The sequence below is a fragment of the Xiphias gladius genome, chromosome 7, assembly GCF_016859285.1.
Source record: "Xiphias gladius isolate SHS-SW01 ecotype Sanya breed wild chromosome 7, ASM1685928v1, whole genome shotgun sequence".
Taxonomy (NCBI): Eukaryota; Metazoa; Chordata; class Actinopteri; order Istiophoriformes; family Xiphiidae; genus Xiphias; species Xiphias gladius.
The window spans coordinates 25,330,836-25,351,061 of record NC_053406.1 but is presented as its reverse complement, the minus strand read 5'-3'; the positions used below and the strand labels follow the sequence as shown (position 1 = coordinate 25,351,061).

General features: G+C 42.5%; 1 protein-coding gene across 7 annotated transcripts; it reads right to left on the bottom strand.

The window, feature by feature from the left end:
* Positions 1-2,491: 2,491 nt before the first annotated feature.
* On the bottom strand, positions 2,492-20,026 carry pld3 (phospholipase D family, member 3). 7 transcript variants are annotated; one of them, XR_005707729.1, is made up of 15 exons: positions 19,724-20,025; positions 19,201-19,318; positions 17,273-17,369; positions 16,417-16,464; positions 16,054-16,211; positions 15,269-15,449; positions 15,058-15,175; positions 14,398-14,525; positions 13,402-13,599; positions 12,969-13,108; positions 11,792-11,957; positions 11,593-11,692; positions 7,713-11,049; positions 7,067-7,524; positions 2,492-2,914 (listed from the first exon to the last, which is right to left on the bottom strand). XR_005707729.1 is itself a non-coding variant. In XM_040130396.1 (13 exons), the coding sequence occupies exons 3-13, from the start codon at positions 17,297-17,299 to the stop codon at positions 10,862-10,864; spliced, it is 1,452 nt and encodes a 483-aa protein (XP_039986330.1). In that variant the 5' UTR covers positions 17,300-17,369; positions 19,201-19,318; positions 19,724-20,025; the 3' UTR covers positions 6,071-10,861. The 7 variants fall into 7 exon arrangements, 1 of the variants encoding a protein (XP_039986330.1); XR_005707730.1 differs by lacking the exon at positions 2,492-2,914 and adding an exon at positions 6,071-6,709; XR_005707728.1 differs by lacking the exon at positions 2,492-2,914 and having other exon boundaries at positions 6,071-7,524.
* Positions 20,027-20,226: the final 200 nt, after the last annotated feature.

Sequence of the window (20,226 nt, the reverse complement as noted above, 5' to 3'; positions counted from 1 at the left end):
CAAAAAACATTCTGTTTAGACATAAGTCTATCTGTAACGTTGCTGCATATCTAAATGGAGCCCATCACTCCCCCCAGCGTCCTGGAGCACTTCTGGTGTGGCAGTTCTTCTTGCTTATGTTTCCCAATTTGTCTGCGTTTCGGTATTTGCTGCATTTGTGGATTTGTAGCACGTTTCCCGTAGTGTATGTGCTTTCATTCTTGTATGTACTCTGTCCTTAGGGGCCATTGTCAATTTAGTATTTTTTTGACATAAAGAGTGGAGACCTTAGCAAGACCTGACCCGGGGATGGTGTAGTTCCATAGTATTTTTTCAGCAACCCTATTGCCACACAAGAATGACGATGTCCAATGCCATTGTTTCAAAAATTCTTGCTTCCTAAAATACATGTTTACGGCAACTGCAGTACGGTTAAGTCCTCCATGCCAACCTCCACACCCTTATCAATAAAGATGGCACTGAATGCTGACAATGGACGTAAATCGTAAGGTGTCCCATAAGGACATAAGTCCCAGGGATACTCGGACAGAGACGACCCGTGTACAAACATTTTCAGGAACAATTAATGATGGGCATTGAGTGTTTTGAAGTGTCAACATTGAATGTGATCCGAAAGCCACGTTAGCACGCTAAATTAATTTAAAAGCACACTTGAGGCTGATTAGAATTTTGCCCTTGGTTTTACAGGTGTTTTGACCTGGTGGTGGTGCTAGATGAAAAATCAGCGGCTCGCCAAACTTGTTAGTTGTTGGTTATTTCATCCCAGTCGATTCAATGGCTGTCAATGTGTTTATCTCTCGGCAAACTTTTTTTTTTTTAACAGCTGATTTTTCTAATGCATTTCCCTCAAAAGCACCAGAATCTGAATTTAATTTGTGCCACTGATCATTTTTAAAAGTGAGAAGAGAGAAAGTGTGACGCTTCATCTGGGTGATTAATGTAGTTTCTGTTCTCATTAGAAGCAATGTTTGTCTGCCACATGCCTCAGTTAATCCCTACAAAGTGCAGAGTAGTTGAGAGCTGACTCATCGAGGACGGAGCCAGCGTACACACACGCGCACGCGCACGCGCACGCACACACACACACACACACACACACACACACACACACACACACACACACACAGAGCTAAAGCCCTGAGAATCCTGTGGGGTTAACAGAAAGTGACTCACAGGGATCACACAGGTTTTCTCCTCCTGATGCCCACTCACAGCTCAGACCTCCAGGCTTAAAAATTTCGTCGACAGCACTCCTCTACTTTCCCAACGCTCAGGCACATGAATAATTTGTTTTGAGCCACGAATTGTCTATTTTCATGACAACACAACCCCTGCTGTCAGAAAGGCCAGAAGAGGGAGAGAGGCAAAGCAGACAAACCAAATCTCCCAGTGGTTTCAGGGCAGTTACACACAGTACAGGGGAACTTTAAAGGTGCTATATGTAAGTTTTCTCTGAAGCCGAACGTGGTTTCCTGACGGAAGCGGGTGAAGGTGATGGTGGTGATAATGGCCGCTTGCCAAGAGCTTCAGCCGTCGTTGCGTTTAATGTAAGAGGTTATAATACGCCCTCTGAGCAGAGCTACATCTTCAGGACAGCCTGGACGCTACAGTGACTCGCTATCAGAAAGTGACGGGACAGGCCGGCTGGGCCAGGGTCAGCTGGTTAGCGTGCTAACTTTGGCAGAGAAAAAGAATTGATAAAAACAAGAGGTGACATTGGTGTTGCTTTCCACCGCTACAGACAGCTCTGGGCGAGTAAAGGAATGAGGTCGATGCTGAACTCGCAACGTCTCTCCAAGACTGGCAAGTGAACGGCTGTTAACGCTAACGATGGCTACGTAGCGATTGCAAATACTTACATATAGCACCTTTAAGGGGAACTCTGATCAGAAAAGATACCTGAGGAGTTTCTCTGTGTGTAGGGCTGCGTTGTAAGAGCGTCCACCTCCCATACGGGTCCACACCTGAAACATGCCTCAAGAGGTGGAAAATAACAATTTACGAAAAGAGTTCAGTTTTGAATTACGTAACTGAAGTTTTCTCTACAAATTTGTTTATAGATTAAAATTATATATTAAACTAGAATTTTCTTCCCTTGTTCAGTTCTTTCTCCTTTCCTTCTGGCCTTGCTTTCTATTTCCCCATTACTCATCTGAAAGCAGGAAATCCCCCAAAACCTCCAGTCTGGGAGGATTTCTGTCAATACACTGAAACCAAATGATCCGTTGCAATTTACTTTTGACACTCAAATATATTTTTACTGCTAATATTTGTCTTTTACTTAAGCAAGAACAGTATTTTGTGTTGGCAGCGTCACCACGTGGACCAGATTTAATGAAGAGGCGTTTTTAGAGAGCCCCATCTTGGAAAGAAAGATTTGGCAATCCTCTTTGGTGCTTCAGAAAAGTATCTTGTATGAGTTAAAGACCTTGAATGAATTACACCGGAGACCTGGTGAAACAGGTTGGCGTCGGCCCCTTCAGATCCATTTATGGCCAACTGAATTTAATCTAATCACAGAGGAGAGAACTCAGAAATGATTTAAATTGGTTGATTAGATTCAGGGGCATGGGCAGATGAGAGGAGGGACTGTGAGCAAGAGAAGGAAAATTTGATTTCCTCCACCACAGAGGTCATACAGTGTTAAGCTTTACTATATGTAAATGCCAATGACAGGAAGGCCCAGGTTGTACAAAAATGAAAAAAGTTCCTTCCTAATGTTTGTCATATGTCTTGGATTTGTCTGAAAAACTGCTCAAGTATCATCCAATTTATCAATAAACAGTTAAATGATAATAATGGAAATGTGTCATCATAAAAAATGAAGACACACACTGCATCCAGTTCTGTGTGCAGTTGTGATGACACGGTTCTTCTCTTGGCTGCTGAGGTGTTTGTTCGACGCTGACCGTGCCTGAGGGAGAGAGAGGGAGGGAAGAGTCCTTCAGTTAATGTCAGTACTTAAAAACACACAGTGTCAAAGTGGTTTCCCTAAAGGTTGGAGAGTTGTTTCAGGGTAAACCTGGACATGCGGCCAGTCTCTGCCGTACACATGCGGACCGACAGGCGCACAGCATTCACACTCATATTGACAAGTGAAGTCTAACAGACCTAAAGTAACAAGTAATATATAATGACAGACAAGTTTTGAGCACCAGAACCTCCAGCCTGACCTCCCGTTATTACTCTCTCAGACGGCATTTTATTTGCTTCTGTCCCTGTCTGCACCAAGTCAGTCCACGGCATCTAGAGAATCACATACAAGATTCTTTTTAACCAGTCAAACTGACACTGGCGCATACCTTCCGTGCTTAGCTCACACTCGCCTTCAGAGCAACTAAAAAGATGACCAAAGCATCACAGTATCACCCATCTGAGAAAGCAATCTACACAAATCATTTATAAGTTAAGTAAATACCCGATGGCTTTAGTCATTTTAAAAATAGTGATAAGCAGTCAGCAGGCTAGAGTGTATCCTCTTTTAACTTATTAACTTATTTCTCTTTGCCTGGGTCTTCAGCTCATCGTGCAGGAGGATCGCCCGACAGGCGGTCTGACCACTAGCAGAGAATCCAGACCCAAATCCAACACTACGATCGTACATTTACACCTGCGGGTCTATATTTCATCTAGTTTTTGGGCCCACCAGCACCCCTCTCTTTGTGGGACAACATAATTAAAAATGGAATTCATTTTAATCGTAGTAGTAGCATTAGTATTATCTTTGTTTACAATTCCAAGACTACCCATTAAAAAACTGATGGATTATTGTAGCGAGAATTCTAATTAATGATTTACTACCCTTTATAACTGCAGAGCTGATGACTTATGAAGTGAGAAACCCTAATTAAAGGTCTCACTTTCTAATTAACCAGTTACACTAACAAGCTATTAATAAAGTGTCATGGATTTCTCATTTTATAATTATCCATCAATTAAAGACATCAGCTAAAGGGCGTTATCACAAATGGTGTTCATATTAATATAGTTACTAGTGATAAAACCTGTAACTATAAAGTTTGCCTTATTGGGTATCGTCCGCCGGTCATAATGGAACATCCAACCGGTTCTGACGGTGTAGTGGAGCCACATCCCCCCCCCCACTCATCAGGCAGGAATGATCAGGACCCACCGTGTTAATGGGACGGGACTCCACCATTTACTGTTCGCACCCTCGTCACCACACGTGTCCACTGAGGGGACGCTGTGGTAATTAAAGTGCAATTAGCTCAGTGACATTCTCCTGCTCATTGGGATAAGAACAATTATAAGAACAATTATATTTGTAGGTTGAGGGTTTCTTCTTCTTATTATTATTAGTCATATTAGTGTTACTATTCTTATTATTCTAATTCTTTTTCACATAGTCATTGCCTTACTTTATTATTATTATCAATATTTAATCTTAGGTTATTTATTACTACAAGGAGGACGTCTAAAAATGTGCTTATTAGGAATTGAAATCTCTTGCCCATGCACATTTCTACTTCAACACATTTCTTGGCATTTTTAATTTCACTTTTGCAAAACACTTTTTATTTTTATTTTTTTCAAATCGCTTATTTCAACACAGTGACCAACCAACATGAGTTTGAGGACGCAGAGACAAACACGCAGCTGGCGTTCTACCTGTAATTACACATAACCAGGTCGGAGGTAAGGCTACTGTGAATCGAACCCTGGGTCTATCCAAAAAAAAAACTCCACCCCTGCACCACCTGTGCACCTGAACTCTCTCAGTGTACTGGAGCAAGATCTATTTAACACTGCCAGCCCCCCCCCCCGCACACACACACACACACACACACACACACACACACAAACACTTAGTGGGTCACTGGATGGGTGGTGGCTTGATGGTTAACAGAGACAGAAATAACCTCCTGGACTGGGCTCTGCTGCATTCCATGGCCCCTGACGACACTGAATAGTTTACACACAGGGACATGCAGGAGATACCTCGGTGTGTGTGTGTGTGTGTGTGTGTGTCCTGGTTTAGCTATATTTGTGAGGAACAGCACTTGGAAGCCCAATACTCTTTTCAGTTTTGGCCAGTCTAATGCTGAAAAATGCTGAAAATGCTGGGAGGTTGTGAGAGAGGGACAGAAAGACGAGAGAACGTGATGGAACATTGTGAGTCTCCTGATGGATTCATCGTATTTGGATTAAAACGCCACACAGCTTGCTCTGGGTCAGTCGGTGAGTATCTATGAAATGGCACTTCTCAGGCTGGTCTGCGGTCAGCAGAGACTGGGTGTGTTTGACTCTCACCTTTTACACACTCTTGTAAACACTGAGATCCAGTCGACCGCAGGCGGATTCTGAGTCTAACACTGGTCAGAGTTTTTGCTAAAATCCTCTGGTCTGGACTGTGATCGAGGTTTGAAATATAATCAATTACACAATGTAATATACATGTGCCAGGATAAAAACATAACTGTTACTGAACTCCATGTGTTTATGATCATTTTGGGCTGCAGTGTGACAGGAAGGACATGTCCCAGGGCTGTCTGGTGATTTAGTTTTCTCTTCTGGTGAAACCGGTAAAATTTAGGATTCAACCGAGCTCTAATTTTCATCCTGAGTTTTAGCCGACTGCAATTTCTCCTTGAATTCCAGAGGAGCGTCTGGAGATCTTGAGCACCGTTTAAGTGCCTCAGTTTAAACCTGCACCAATGCTGCACACAAGTGATAGAAGTCTGCTACTGCAACATGACACGTGCCGAATAACCTCCCACTGGAAATGATAAAAAAAGAAGGTGGAAAATAAAAATAGCAAAAGTTTGATATTGAAATCGGGAATGAAAATAATCAGTGACCATTCTGATAAGTTATGGCACTGTTGTTTTTCTGTAAACCACAAGTGCTGGTTGGTGAAGAGCATCTCTCTTCCCATCATTTCTGGGATTTACATGCTGCCTTCAAGTGCTCTTCATAAATTCCTGCTACTAAATTTGGACGTTGTAATGACTTGTCAGCAGTGAGGTGCTATTAGTCAGAAATAAAAAAAAAAAACATACTCATTTGAAATACTTAAATAGTTCAAATAGAAAATGCATGACGGATAAAATGTTGTGATTGATTGTTTAATTGGTGTCTTGATTGATTGACTGAATGAAGACAAAAGTGCACAGCAAACGCATTTACATAAAATGGAAAACATGAACATAACATGATAAATGATATACAATGAATTGTTTCCACATGGCTAAAATTCCCATTTACAGAATTCCATTTGAACTCAATGTTGAATCGCAATGTTTTTTTAAAAGTTGAAAAAAAATAAATAAAATTAATGTTCAACTAAATCAAATATCTGTCTCTTCAAAACATGTGTGGAGAATGTAGTCATTCACCTCTCTCGACAAAATGATGGATTATTGCACTTTTAAAAAAGGAACACGGGTAACTGAAGCGACTGGTGGGCCAAGGCGAGACCCCCAGGTTTTCCTCCCGGAGAATAAAGAGACCCCAGTTCTTTCAAAACCCTCAAAGGTTTCTTGACATGAAAGCGTGAAGGGGACGGAGCGCAGGGAGCAGGGTTGAGAGCAGAAAAGGCAGACGTAGGAACCCGCGGCACCTTGGCCCAGAGCAGCGGGACACAGGGGACATCGGCGGGGCCTCGGGCCGTGCGGATGGAGGCAGCAGTTTGAGAGACGACCGACCTCCCCCCACTAAAACAGCAGGGTGCAGGGCGACTGTGTGAGGCCTGCGGGGGGGGTCAATGGAGTGTAAAACTGACCAGTGAGTCAACTGTAAAACTCTGATTATCGCTCGGACTTTCCACTAAGTGGATGCAACATGTGCGCTTTTGTTCACTCTTTGGGATCTATATGCTGTATGTCTAATAACAGCCTTCAAGAGCTGGACGTAGCCAAGGTCAACTGTAAGTTACACTACATAGATGGTACAGTGGGACTTGCTGCTGCTTTAATCCACAGCCAACAAACTTGACGGGGAGTCGGAGAAAGACGCGCAAGAAACGGGATTGAAAGAGAAGTTCTGATCAGAAAAAACGTTTTTAATTCCCTTGGACTTGGGGGACCTTGGTCCCATATTCACATACCTTCGTTCCTCTGACACAGCGGCGCCGGTTGGGAGCTCGGACTGGAAACTTTGCAGCCTCGCCCGCAGAAAGTCCCGGTTCTTTCGCACCTTAACGCCAGCAGCAGCAACTGCGCGCAGGAAGAAATGCAAACGAATGCGGCTCGTCCATGATCACAGGCGGCACCAAACTGTGTTCTATCAAATCATTCTGCGGCACAAAGTCTGCCAAACAGCCTCTCCGGTTCAGCCGCGATAAGCGGGGCTGCGTGCCGCCATGTCCAGGCTGCTGCCCGGTCCTGGTGCCGCCGACGCTCCCCCCCTCCGCGCCCCTGTGCGCAGATGGAGGCTTATAGGAACGCGTGGAGACGGAAGAGCGCAGCAGGTCTCTTGTAGCGTTGTCTGGGGGCAACCTGACAGCTCAACAGCGGAAACATCATCACAGCAGGCGGCCAGAGGACAGTCCAGCTGCCCCGGTTACTGTCGGAGGAATAATAATAATACCAGCGATAGTGGCTCTTCATTTTAGAGCAATAAGCAGTATGGCTCATTAATAGACTGTTCAGCCTCGAAGGGAGGTTTTCAGCTGTAGTTCATGCTGTTATTTATCCAAGTGGGGACACTTGTGTGACACGCAGCCCAAAAGGTCCCTCGCCCTTCCTACTTACCTTGGCCTCAGAAAGTGTTAAGACCCCTTCACTTTTTGCTCACTTCACTGTGTTGTAGATTTCATTTTAAATGGATAGAATGGAATTTTTTTGCCCCACAATCTAGACTCAGTAGCCCATAACCACTAATGGAAAACATGTTTTGAGAATTTTTTTCAGATGTATTACAAATCAAAATCTACACACAGAAGTGTTCCGCCCCTTTGCCCTGGTTCTCCAAATTGTGGTCAGGTGCATCCTGTTTGCTTTGATTATGCTTGAGACGTGTCTGGAACGTGGTCGGAGTCCGCCTGTGGCAAACTGAACCGATTGGATACAATTACGAAGGGTTCACAATTCACACTGCATATCAGGCAAAGGTATACAACCAATAATAAAGCTTTGAGTTTTCCCAGGAGCACAGTGGCCTCATTAATTGTGAAATGGAAGAAGTTTGGAACCACCGGGACTCTTCCCGCACTTAGCTGTCCAGCCAAACTGAGCGACCGGGCAAGAAAGGCTTCGGTCAGGGAGGGGACCAGGAGCCCGGCGGTCACTCTTAACAGAGCTTCAGAAGTCCTTTGCAGGGATGGGAGAATCTGCCAGAAGGACGATCATCTCAGCAGCACTCCAACAATCAGGTCTTTATGGTATAGTGGCCAGATGGAAGCCACTTTGAGTAAGAGGCGCATGACAGCTCGCTTGGAGTTTGCCAAAGAGCATTTCATGGACTCTGAGAGCATGAGGAAAAGGATTTTCTGGTCTGATGAGACAACAAATAAACTCTTTTGGCGCAACCCCGAACACTATGTCGGGCGAACACCAAGAACTACTCAACACCATCCCCGCGGTGAAGCGCGGTGGTGGCAGCATCATGCTACGGAGGTGCTTCTCAGCGGCAGGGACAGGGAGACCGGTCAGACATGAGGGAAAGACTAATGCAGCCAAAGGAAGAGAGGTCCATGAAGAAAACCTGCTTCAGAGTGCTCGTCACCCGAGACTGGGGCGACGGTTCACCTGTAAGCACGACAATAACCCAAAGCATACAGCCAAGACAACGGACAGGTCTCTGACTCTGCTTGGGTGGCCCAGCCCAAGCCTAGAATGAAACCCCATAGATCATCTGTGGAGAGACCCGAAGATGGCCGTTCACGGCCACTTCCCATCCAATCTGACGGGGGCTCGATAGGGTCTGCCAGGAAGAATGGGATATACTGCTCAAATCCAGCTGTAAAAAACCTTGTAGAGACTTGCCCATGAAGACTAGAAGCTGTAACTGCTGCCAGAGGTGCTTCTACAGAGACTGAATTAAGGGTCGGAATACTTTTGTAAATGAGGGATTTCAGTTTTTCGTTTTTAATAGATTTGCAAACAATTCTATAAACATCTTTTCATTTTGTTAAATGTGTTATTGAGTGTAGATTGGTGGCAAGAATGGCAAATTTTAATCTACAACACAAAATGTGCAAAAAGTGAAGGGGTCTGAATACTCTCTGAGGCGACTGTATAGAAAGACCCCCAGACTGAAAGAGATGCAAAATGACTACGAACTTCATTGTATGTTCTTTTAATCGTGTTCAGTTGGCCCTTGGATGCACGTGTCATACATTCGGATGTGTAAGGGCGAACAGAACGCCCTGAACTCGTGAGGAGAGTATGAGGTGAATTAAGCCATCTCTTGACTCTTTAACATCATACAACCATGTGAAGGTGCCTGAGACACTGATCGAGCTCTGATCTTAACAAGTTATGCAAAGGCTTTTTGCTAGCAAATCGATAACAGACTGGGATAAAATCCCCCGTGCCATGTAATTTTTTTTTTTTCTTCTCCTGAGCCCTGAACAGGCACTTTTAAAGTAACTGAATATATGAGTGTCAGGGAGCACATGACGAACTTAAAACAGGCTGGAACAGATTTGATTGAATGAAAGACATTTATTGAGAGTCATTTCTTCATAAGGAGGAAGGAGATAATCACGTGTACATAACTGCTCAAGAGCTTTTTTTTTTTTTATAAGCATGCTCTTACTAGTAAACATGCTTCTTTGGACAGTTGCCATAATAACCATCCCTTCACTATTTAGTGGTTCTAGTCGCTCCACACAGTGGAAATTAAATTTGTTCTTCCAGTCTTTTGTGCGCACTGCCGGCTTTGGTATTACATGAATTTATTTTACAACTGAGAGTGGATTTTAAAAGGCCCATCTTATTTACAGAACAGGCACAGCACACCAGTTTGTGCATTCATTGTTCCAGATTCCAGCAAACTAAAATGATCCATTAAGAAAAAGCACAATCTTTGCTCCCTGAGATGAGCCTGAATAAAAATCTCCCGCAGAGGCTGAAGTTGTATGAAAGAAAATGAATTGTTATTACGCTTTAAAACAAGTGACCAATGAATAGATCACTGAGCATAAGTGAGTATGGGAGCCAGATGAAAACGTCACTGTGCCTGCGCATGACACCGACCTGAATGGAAAGATTACACAGCGCCCCCTAGTGTTACCAGCACTACCTGACACAACCACATGATTAAACTACTTAAAAGTTAAATGTACATGCATCTGTTAAAGTTGTTTGTAAAAAAGGTAACACTGCCTGTTCACTGTTTGTCAATGCCGGTAACATGTCACAGTACCTTCTGCCTGGGAACCCGTGTTTTGCACTGATCCGATGTTACGGCAGAGTAACAGTAAATTTTATCCAGCTTATTTTGCAAACATGTAGTTTGAAATCCCACGCCAGCTTTGATAGAACAGATGCAAAGACATTCTTGCCTTTAAGAAAAAAAAAAAAGAAAAGAAAAAAAAATCAGCTACCCTCGAACAACTCTTGACAGTGTAAGACTGGCAGCACCAAGCAGTTAAGTGGTTTGATGGCACATTACTCTCAAGTCGGAGTTTGGAACTAGAGCTGCGATAAGCCAAGTGTACTGGAGGGTGACTCTCTTCCTTTGGACCTGAGCAAACAGGGAAACTCTCAGGAGTTTCCATGTCCACTGTGTGAACAATTGTTTCGGCTGACCGGAGCAACTGAGCCGGCGCATGAGAATTTGAAAACCAAAATAAATGTGCAACTATAGCGCTGTAATATGTGTTGAACAGAAGTTCCCGACTGTGGTGCAGTTATGTAGACTGATGTGTTGTTTTTTTTAATACTGGCTGCTGAAACTAACAGAAGTCTTTGAGGTTTGAGTTTTGGGTGAGAGGAGTGCTGTAGTCAGAGCTCCAGTCCCTCTCAAACACAGCCTTCAGCTGTGATTGGACGGTTGGCTCCGGGGACTGGGATGAAGTCTGGTTGACAACCAAAGCTGAGCCAGCTGTGCTCACAAAGTAGTCACCTGACCAGTTAGATGTACCTGAAAACAGGAAGACACAGATTATGTTGTAGCCCATTTATCACTTTTTCCTAAAGAAAAGGCTGATTGGAGAGATGATAAGTATTAATGTGTACTATTAAGTGAGTACAACCAGATTAATTCATTACTATTATTATTAAAAAACATTAATCAATTATTCATTTAGCCTGTGAAATGTTTAAAAAAATGACATGTCAGCCTGTCAAGCTCCCAGAACCCAGAATATGTCAAAGTGTTTCTTTTGACAGAAAAACCGCAAAGTACTGTACATCTGTGCAATAATATGAAGTATTTTAAACACAAATTTCTCATGATAAAATTAATTATCTTTTAACATAATGACAGGTTTTAAGGGAAGTAGAGAGAGAGTCCTGTGAACACTGACATTTGTGTATGTTCACAGTCAGGTGTGTGAGTGAATAAACGTTGCATTTCTCAGAGCATGATTCATTAAAAGAAGCTATTACAAAGCTAGTAACTAACAACATAGATTTTTATCCAAGTGCGTTTCACATGAACCACGCAGTCTATCTGCAGCCTTACCTATGTAAGCTATTTTGTCAGTCACCATGTACTTGTTGTGGTTGACTCTGGCAAAGGGAATCTCCTTCTGCTTGGGGCTGGCAGGCACCACAAACAGCCTCTTGATAAGGGGAAAAAGGATATATAAAGGATATTCTTCATAAAATATACAACCTCTTTCCTCATTTTTCCCATAAAGAAATAAAGAAGCGCTACTCACCACCTGGATGTTTAGTTTGCTCTTGGGGTCGTAAACTGAGGCCAGAGACTTCAGGAAAGAGAACATGACTGGCTGGGTGCTGGCCCAGCAGCTGATCAGCAGGCGCACTTCGACCCGCTTCTCGTACGCCACTCTCCTCAGCTGGGTGTCGATGTCTGCCCAGTACCTGCAGAGGGCGCCGTATGCAGAGTATGAGGACATGGGACCATCACACTCTGTCCCAATTCATTACTACATTATTGTGCTGAATTATATATATATATATATATATATATATATATATTATATATTAAATGGGTGGTGGTGGTGTGTCTCCCTCAAGTTCAGGTCCTCTACCAGAGGCCTGGGAGTTTGAGGGTTCTGCTATATATATAGCTATATATGCGGTCTATATATATATAGACTATATATATATATACCTGGAATCTGCTGGAGCCATTCTCCCAGTTTGTGGGTCACAGCCCCCAATGCTCCAATTGCCACTGGCACCACTGTTGCCTTTACTCGGCACATCTTTTCTAGCTCCTCTTTCAACCCCTTGGTATTTTTCTTCTCTCTTCGTCCTTCTTTCTTGATGTTTGCTGTAAACAGGATGGATCGCTATCACTACTTCTTTCTTCTGTTGTTGTTCGATCAACACGATGTCCGTTTTTTTTGTTAGCCATCACCAGTTTGTCATCTTGAAGTCCCTGAGGTCCCACAGGAGATCCTGACTTCTTTCTGACTTCCTTAACCACCTTAGGAGGTGTCTTCCAGTGTGACCTTGGCACCTCCAACCCATACTCAGTGCAGATGTTCCTGTACACTGTGCCAGCCACTTGGTTATGGCGTTCCGTGTACGCTGTTCCTACCTGCATCTTACACCCTGCTGCTATGTGCTGAACTGTCTCAGGAGCATCTTTGCTCAGCCTGCACCTGGGGTCCTGTCTGGTGTGGTGGATCCCCGCCTCTATTGATCTTGTACTGATTGCCTGTTCTTGAGCTGCCATGATTAGTGCTTCTGTGCTGTCCTTCAGTCCAGCCTTTTCCAGCCACTGGTAGGATTTCTTGATATCAGCCACTTCTTTTATCTATTTATTAATTTTTTTATTTGTGCTTCACTAACTGTAAAACCTAAATCTGACTCTTAACTCTCCTCCCTGCAGTTACATCTAAAAAAATCTCTGACTACCTGTACCTTTTAGGATGTGAAAACTCCATGGTGGGCAGGTAGTTCATGACAGCGATGTAGATGAAGCTCTGGGCATCCTCCATCACACTGAGGATGGACTGAAGGTCTGGAGTCCTGCCGGTTGCACAGAAGGACGGAGGGGAACTCTGAGAGAGAGTGACGAGAAAAGGGAGAGCACTGACGAGCCATGGCTCGGAAAGACTTTTTTCATACACATTAAATTATAAAAGAAATGGTTTTACTAGCATCTAACTAAAGAAGAGTATGCTGCCACTTAAAATATGTTGTTTGTACTTTAGTATTAAAACCTTTAGAGTCTTATGAATCAGCAAAATAAACAAAATGATTTTTAACTGATATGTTTTTTTCTGTTCATATGCCGCAATTTTAACAATACAAGGAAAAAAACTCTCATCCTTCATCCCTGTATGTATCTTACCGACAGATAAACGTCGGACGGCGTGTTGTTGAGTGGCAGCTGGAGAGGTGTGTCCATGTTGTAGAGGGTGGAGAAGCTGGTGGGCCACGGTGATGGGATCGACTGACTCTCCCCCAGGAACCAATAGGCCTCAAAGATCTTCCCCAGGTCTGCAGCCAAACAGCTGCAGTTGTAGACCACCGCACCCAGCTCCTTCACCTGGAGACCAACAGCAGAATATTAACTTATTCTCTATCACAATTTTTTACAGCTCGTAGATTCAAAAAAAAAAGTGACAAACATGAGAAAACAGCAAAAGTAACATGCACAAAAATGATTACTACTATAATATTAATATTTCTACAACTATAAATGTTTCTCCCTCACTGTTATTCCAGGACTCTTACATGGTTTCAGTTTCTAATGCCATCCTATACCAAGGCAAAAAAACCCTGACTTGATTTGTAGATTCTGAATTTATTTTGCATTACATTTACCTGGTAATTCTACAGATTAAAAAAAAAAAAAAAAAAAATTCAGAATACTTCAGAAATAAATGTTCCTTTTTGTGCACAGTTTTACAGGATGTTGGTGCACTCTCAGAAAAACAACACGTGCATGGCAATGACAAATCAGCAAAATGACTACTAAATAAGCTGAAATTGAGATGTGGTTTGATATATTGATGACCATCACAGCACTGAAGCAAATTTAACTGATTGTTACATCATGGCATGTGACCGAAAATTTGAGCCAGCACAAGAACTTCCTCTTAAAAACAGGAGAAACATTGTTCTGCTTGGGTTGGGCACCAGACAACCTTACGCTGCCAGTTTATACAGTATCTATATACATTCTCTCACACAAGTATATATATTGCCTGGGATCCTTTATCAGACTTAAATACATAAACATAGCTTAATTCCTTATCCACTTCCTCTGATGATTGCACTAACACAAGCCTAACACTGGTACCATCCACAGAGCAATGAAAACAATCAGGTAATCCACAGGTACCTGTGTGAGGGACCTCCAGTCCATGTTGGCACTGCCAATGTATATGTGCTTCTTGTCCACAACCCAGAACTTGGTGTGAAGGACGCCTGAGGTGAGCTCTCTCATGTTAAGTGTCCTGATAGCAGCTCCTGAAACACACAAACACACATCACATGTTCGTTATCGCCTGAATAACAAAAGTTATGATGGTCAGAGCAGTTTTATTCACAAGCTCAAAACATTGTCTCATGTCATGTGCTAGTGTGTGCTTTAGTGAGACCAAAGACATTACTAACAGCAGTAAATAACTCCTGAATTAACTGTGAAACAACGTAGACGCAAATGTTCTGCTACATGGTACCGAGACAAATTAAAATTATTTTTAATATTTTTGTTTGTAAGCAGAAGCTCCTGATACTCAATATCTAAAATGCAGTCTTTTTAATGCCAAGAAATTCCAAATAATCAGTGTTTCTCAAGAAAATAACCAGCAAAAAGTTTAATCAGAATTGAACTCACACCAGGAAACAGAATATATGAACCAAAGGAAAAAAATGTTATGTTAACAGGAAAATATTATTATCAATTAATGGAATAAATACAAAGTAAATATAAGGGTTGGGTCAAATGATTGGAATCAATATCACCAAATTAATAAAATTATTTTAAAAACAGTATCACCTGAGTCGTTGAGCAGCCTGAGGTCCTCTTGAGGTTGACTCTCCTGTGGCGTGTTGACTGCGATACGAACAGACAACTTCCCTGAGAGTTCAGCTAGTTTCCTCAGAATGGTCTCACCCTGTGCACACGGCGAGAAAATAATTTCCCGGTTGTTAATGTTATTCGCTCTGCCATAACTGATTCTTTCATACCATTCCCAGCTCCAGCTGACCTGATGGGCTGTCGGCTCGTGAGTGCCGGTGTCTTTGTTAGTGAGCGTCCAGTAGAAGGAGGCGATGTCGAGACTGCTGCGCGCCTCGCCCAGCAGATTGAGCCACGCCTGGAAGATGGAGGGGTGAGTGGTGCTGGAGTTAAACTCCAGCCCTTCGGGGATGCTCTCCAACAGAACAATCCTGACACGGGAGAAGAAAGGAAATGTCTTGGTAATAAAGTTTCATATTTGTTCTCCTGGTTCTGCATATTGAGTCTGACCGATAAATCAGCCGTCTCAATATATTGGTTGACACTCGCGTGTTGCTGATATATTATATGACACGGGATGTACTGTATATGGTATGTAAGCTGATAAATAACAAGATATTATAGTACAGAAAGGCCAAAGATATGTTTGAGGTCATTTAAAAACTGTGTTGCCATTACATAGATTGTCAAGGTTATTTTTCAAACCTAAAATGTCTAACTCCGTGCATACCTTGCCTGCAATTTAAATAAAACAAAACTAAACTAAACACTGTTTTGTCAATTTAAGATGCACTTGCTTGCTTGTTATGGAGCTTTGGACCATATCACATGGCATGAAATGAGTAAGTGCACCTCGTGTGGAGGTCGACTTTCAGATAGTTTTGTCTGCTGTAGTCTCCAAGGACAAGAATGAATCATCAAAATCACCGATCCTTATTTTTTTTTTAAATATTCTATTCTTATGATATGATATGATACACAGTTTGAAACATCACAGCTGAATAAATGTGCTGGTCTGTGCAGATGTTTTCTTACTTGCAGGGGTCGGAGCAGGACTCGGCCTGGGGCAGACGGAGGCTGCTGCTCGGGGCAGGATGGGAGGAGAGGACCCTCGGTGTCAGGAAGTTATAGACGGCCGTGGCAGCCAGCAGCAAGGTAGCTACGGTGGCCAGAGCTATCACACACCTGGAATACTGGAGAGGAGGAGCGACACTTGAGATGTCTATGTTTTGATCAATGTTGAGTAAATCATATTTATCTCTGAATAAATTCTTTGCCACGTCTTTGTTTCTGTGTTGAAAGCTTTTCTGTCTAGTAAAGTACTACCGGTAAGTAGAAAGTGCTTCATTTGAGCTGGTCTGTATGTGTGTGTTTGAGTGCGTGTCTGCTGTAATGTACCAGCGGTGCTTTTCTTTTTTCTTCTCTCCTCCACTCCACATCCAACAGCTGCAAGCATCAGAGGATTAACACAATGACAGTACAATATCTTGAGAATTTTCCATTTCAAACTGAACAATAAACCTCTAATGCTGAATCCTGAATGTTGCTGTTAAAACCAAAATAAGCCAAATCATTTATTTTAAAAGGAAAGCTGAGAGGAATCGCAGAGTGCTGAAAGCCGACAGCATTGACACCTAATATCAAGAATTTGATGATTTCGGTGATGCTCTTATGGGGTCGAACAGTCTGATTTCCACCACAGTTGGGAATTTGGCGAGTTAAACCATTTACTACAATGAATGTGTCCACACAACTAGAGAATATTACACATTGGCTGAGGAACAGAGAGTAAACCTTTTACAAGATATGGCAGCCTTTCATTGACAATATGAAGGACGTTCCTCTCAACGTGGCTGAATGTGCCTCTGTGTATCTCTAATTCGGTCAGTGTCATTATCATTTACTATACGACTTTTCAAATTCCCCATGAACAGTCAAACCAATACCTCTCAATTATTATACTCATACTGCCATCTAAGTTTAACTTAGTCGTCTTTTTTTCCCTCTTCCTTATTTACATTAGTTTCCCTGTACTTCTTTGTGTTGCTGTTTTACATGGAAATGTTCAATTTTTAAGAGATATAAATCATTAGGGCCGAAATCTTTAGGATCAATTCGTCTGTTAATTTCTTTGTAAGCTCTAACCGGTTAACGTTGGGTATTTTCACTCAACTGCTTTGAGCCAATAATCAAAAGGTGAAATTTTTTCAAAACTGACTGATTAATTTAATAAGAGCATGAAAAAGCACCTTACCTGATTGTAAGTGATGTCCATCTTCATGTTCACAGACAAAATGACATCTGATTTGGCATCAGTCCTGTGAGCTCAGGTCAGATGATGCTTTGCAGCTCTGAGACCAAACAGAGGATCAAAACACGCAATGTTACATCATGTCTTCATGTTTCTTTTCGAAAGACTTGATGAATGACCTGATACTGAAGTTGCACAAGGAAGCTTTTACATGTTTGCAGTGCAAAATGACAACAATAAGTAAAAATTTAACATCAGTACATTAAAAGTATTATGTATGACATTAGTGAACTGACCTCGGCACATTGATTTTTACCAACCAGTGTAAATCTGAGGATAAACATTAGTTCTTAAGAAAGAAATGCAGTGAATCTGACGACTGAATAATTTGAGAAAAGGGGATCTATAAAGTTTCTGTTTGAGTATGAGAATTGTGTAACTTAAAATAGCCGCATAGTTATGAAACAACATGGCAGTCTCAAACATCATTGTCTCTCCTTTACACAGTCACGCACGCACGCACGCACGCACGCACGCACGCACGCACGCACGCACGCACACACACACACACACACACACACACACACACACACACACACACACACACACACACACACACACACACACCTCTGCTGATCCTTTACAGACTTTACAAAGAGAGGGTTCTAGATGTTGTCAACACCAGAGGCAGAGAATAACCCGTATAGTTTATCTCCAGCACAAAGACACACGCGGCTCCAGCTGCTGACGGGCTGCATGCCTGTCAGCCGGATCTGCTGGGAGCTGAGCTCACAACCACTAAAAAAAACACTGTTCACCAATCACTGTAAATAAGGTTTAAAATCAAAACGTGATCGAGACAGGCTGTTCGCTGGAATCTGAGGTCATGTGACTTATGAGATTTGACTGCTTAAAAGCGAGAGGAAGTATGGAAGCTCGACCTCAAAGAAACATGCGACTCATTATAAATCCTGAAATAGGAACATAGACTGTAATTGCTGAATAAAAGCATTTTGACTTGGAATCACGCAGAAGCATTTGGAAATGTGCTAAGTCATGCAAATGGAGGAAATAAGCTGTGCAACAATATTGATTTATCAGACTGTTTTATCGCCAAACTGATAAAAAAAGGCTAAACATTTCCTGCTAGAGCCATACCTTTCCTCGGTGAGCAAAGCACGGACGCTGCTTTAGTTTGGTGCTACGTTTGTTTTTGGGAGCCGAGGGGAGAAATGGTACATACATTCCTATTATTACCCAAACGCGTCTGTGAAATGGTGCTGATCAGTTACGTGGTACTGACAGAATGCAGTAGGTTTTTTAAGTTTTTTTTTTTCCAACCACAACGTATACCTAACAACTAACTGTAATAGTTGAGTGCACTATTAAGTAAAAAGAAAAAAAAAAACATTTAACTAGTAAAACCAAACAAAATAAACAAAAATAAACTCAAAGTTTAGGAAGAGAGCAATAAATGGAGGAAAAGGTGGGCGTACTCTCATTTGGTTTTCTCACGTAATGTCCAAAATTCCTTGTGTGTTTTGTTGCATATTTAAACTAACCCTCACACAAAACAATTACTGTGTGATACTGAAGACCGAACTACACCCGCTTATCCATAAACACAGACTGGAATAAGGAATAGCGACGTTTTGAAATGTAACATGTTTCAAATCTTAAACTGACACCACAGGCCCTGTTGGCCATAACCGTGGGAGTCCTGACAAGGGTTGACGGGATGATGCACGTCGATTCCATCAAAACACCTGGACGCTGTAACGCAGTTCACACAGATTTTCCAGCACCACCTGGGACACATTGTGAAGGTACCTCATCTCACCCCTCTTGCATTGTGTTGTACAAAGCAGATGACCCCTATAATCTCCTCAACTCATACCATAAAGCTTTCGGTGTAAACAAAAAAGCCTTACGTTTGCTCTGCAAAGTGTGCTGGAGCTGTGCATCAAATTACAACCGGTGGCAGGAGACAAAGAAGAGCTTGTTTCTATCTCTGCAGCGGAACGAGTGAGTCAAGAGTTTTGGCTCCAGCTGTAGAAATGAGGGTGAACAGAGAAGACTGCTCAATTCTTAAATTACACAATGGAATAATAAAAGAGTAACACACTTATTTTGTGAGCTTCAGAGTAGATGACACGGGGATAAATAGCTAGTACAAGGCTAAAAACATGAATTCATGTAGGCTCTGGAGCCTCTGGAGATTAGCACATTGGAGGTCCTTAAAAACCACATTAGGTTAAGACGTAGTTGATCCAGTGTACAGTTGAGGGGCAATATGCCGAGCCAAGTGTGACTGTAAGGTTATATTTTGTGTTTAACAGCACTATCATTCCTACCATTCCTAATCAACTTCTGGTTTAGCGAACAGACGAAGAGTCGCTGACAGTGCAAAACAACAAAAACAACTCTCTCGTCCAGGGAAAGTTGTCACCCCACCTGTTATCATGCGTCCAGGTTAAGTAAAATCCCGCAAATCACAGCGTCGACGTCCGTTCTCTACACACAATAACATTTAAGGTAATTGTTTCATTTTTAAATGCAAAAAAAACAAACAAACCCAAACATAGGAAGAAGCCCATTCACCGCGCAGCTGAAGTGCCGACTTAGCTACAAACAGGACCGTGAGAGTAGGGGTGGTCATGTGATCCGAGCCGGGCGGCCAATTGGAAGGAAGCTGGCCGCGTGACGTAGCACGGGCGAATTTACAGTATTGCAGTTCTCACTTTTCCCCATCAGAGGGCGCTGTACATCCATGAACATAACGTAAACACACACACACACACACACACACACACACACACACACAGACAGTTACTCAGAGTATATTAATAAATCCTATATGTCCGTATAATGTGCTTCTAATGTGTTAAAAGTCGAATCAGCCTCAGTGCAGGACAGACACGTGATGTTTAATAAGAATGTCCATTATACATGTTAAC

What these genes read in the sequence shown, in the direction of transcription:
- pld3 (XM_040130396.1), bottom strand. Translation starts at nt 17,299, where the DNA reads ATGAAGATGGACATCACTTACAATCAG. An exon ending in AAAAAAGAAAAGCACCGCTG is followed by an intron (nt 16,212 to 16,416) that starts GTACATTACAGC and finishes CCTCCTCTCCAG; the next exon opens with TATTCCAGGTGTGTGATAGC. An exon ending in ACGAGCCGACAGCCCATCAG is followed by an intron (nt 15,176 to 15,268) that starts GTCAGCTGGAGC and finishes CCGTGTGCACAG; the next exon opens with GGTGAGACCATTCTGAGGAA.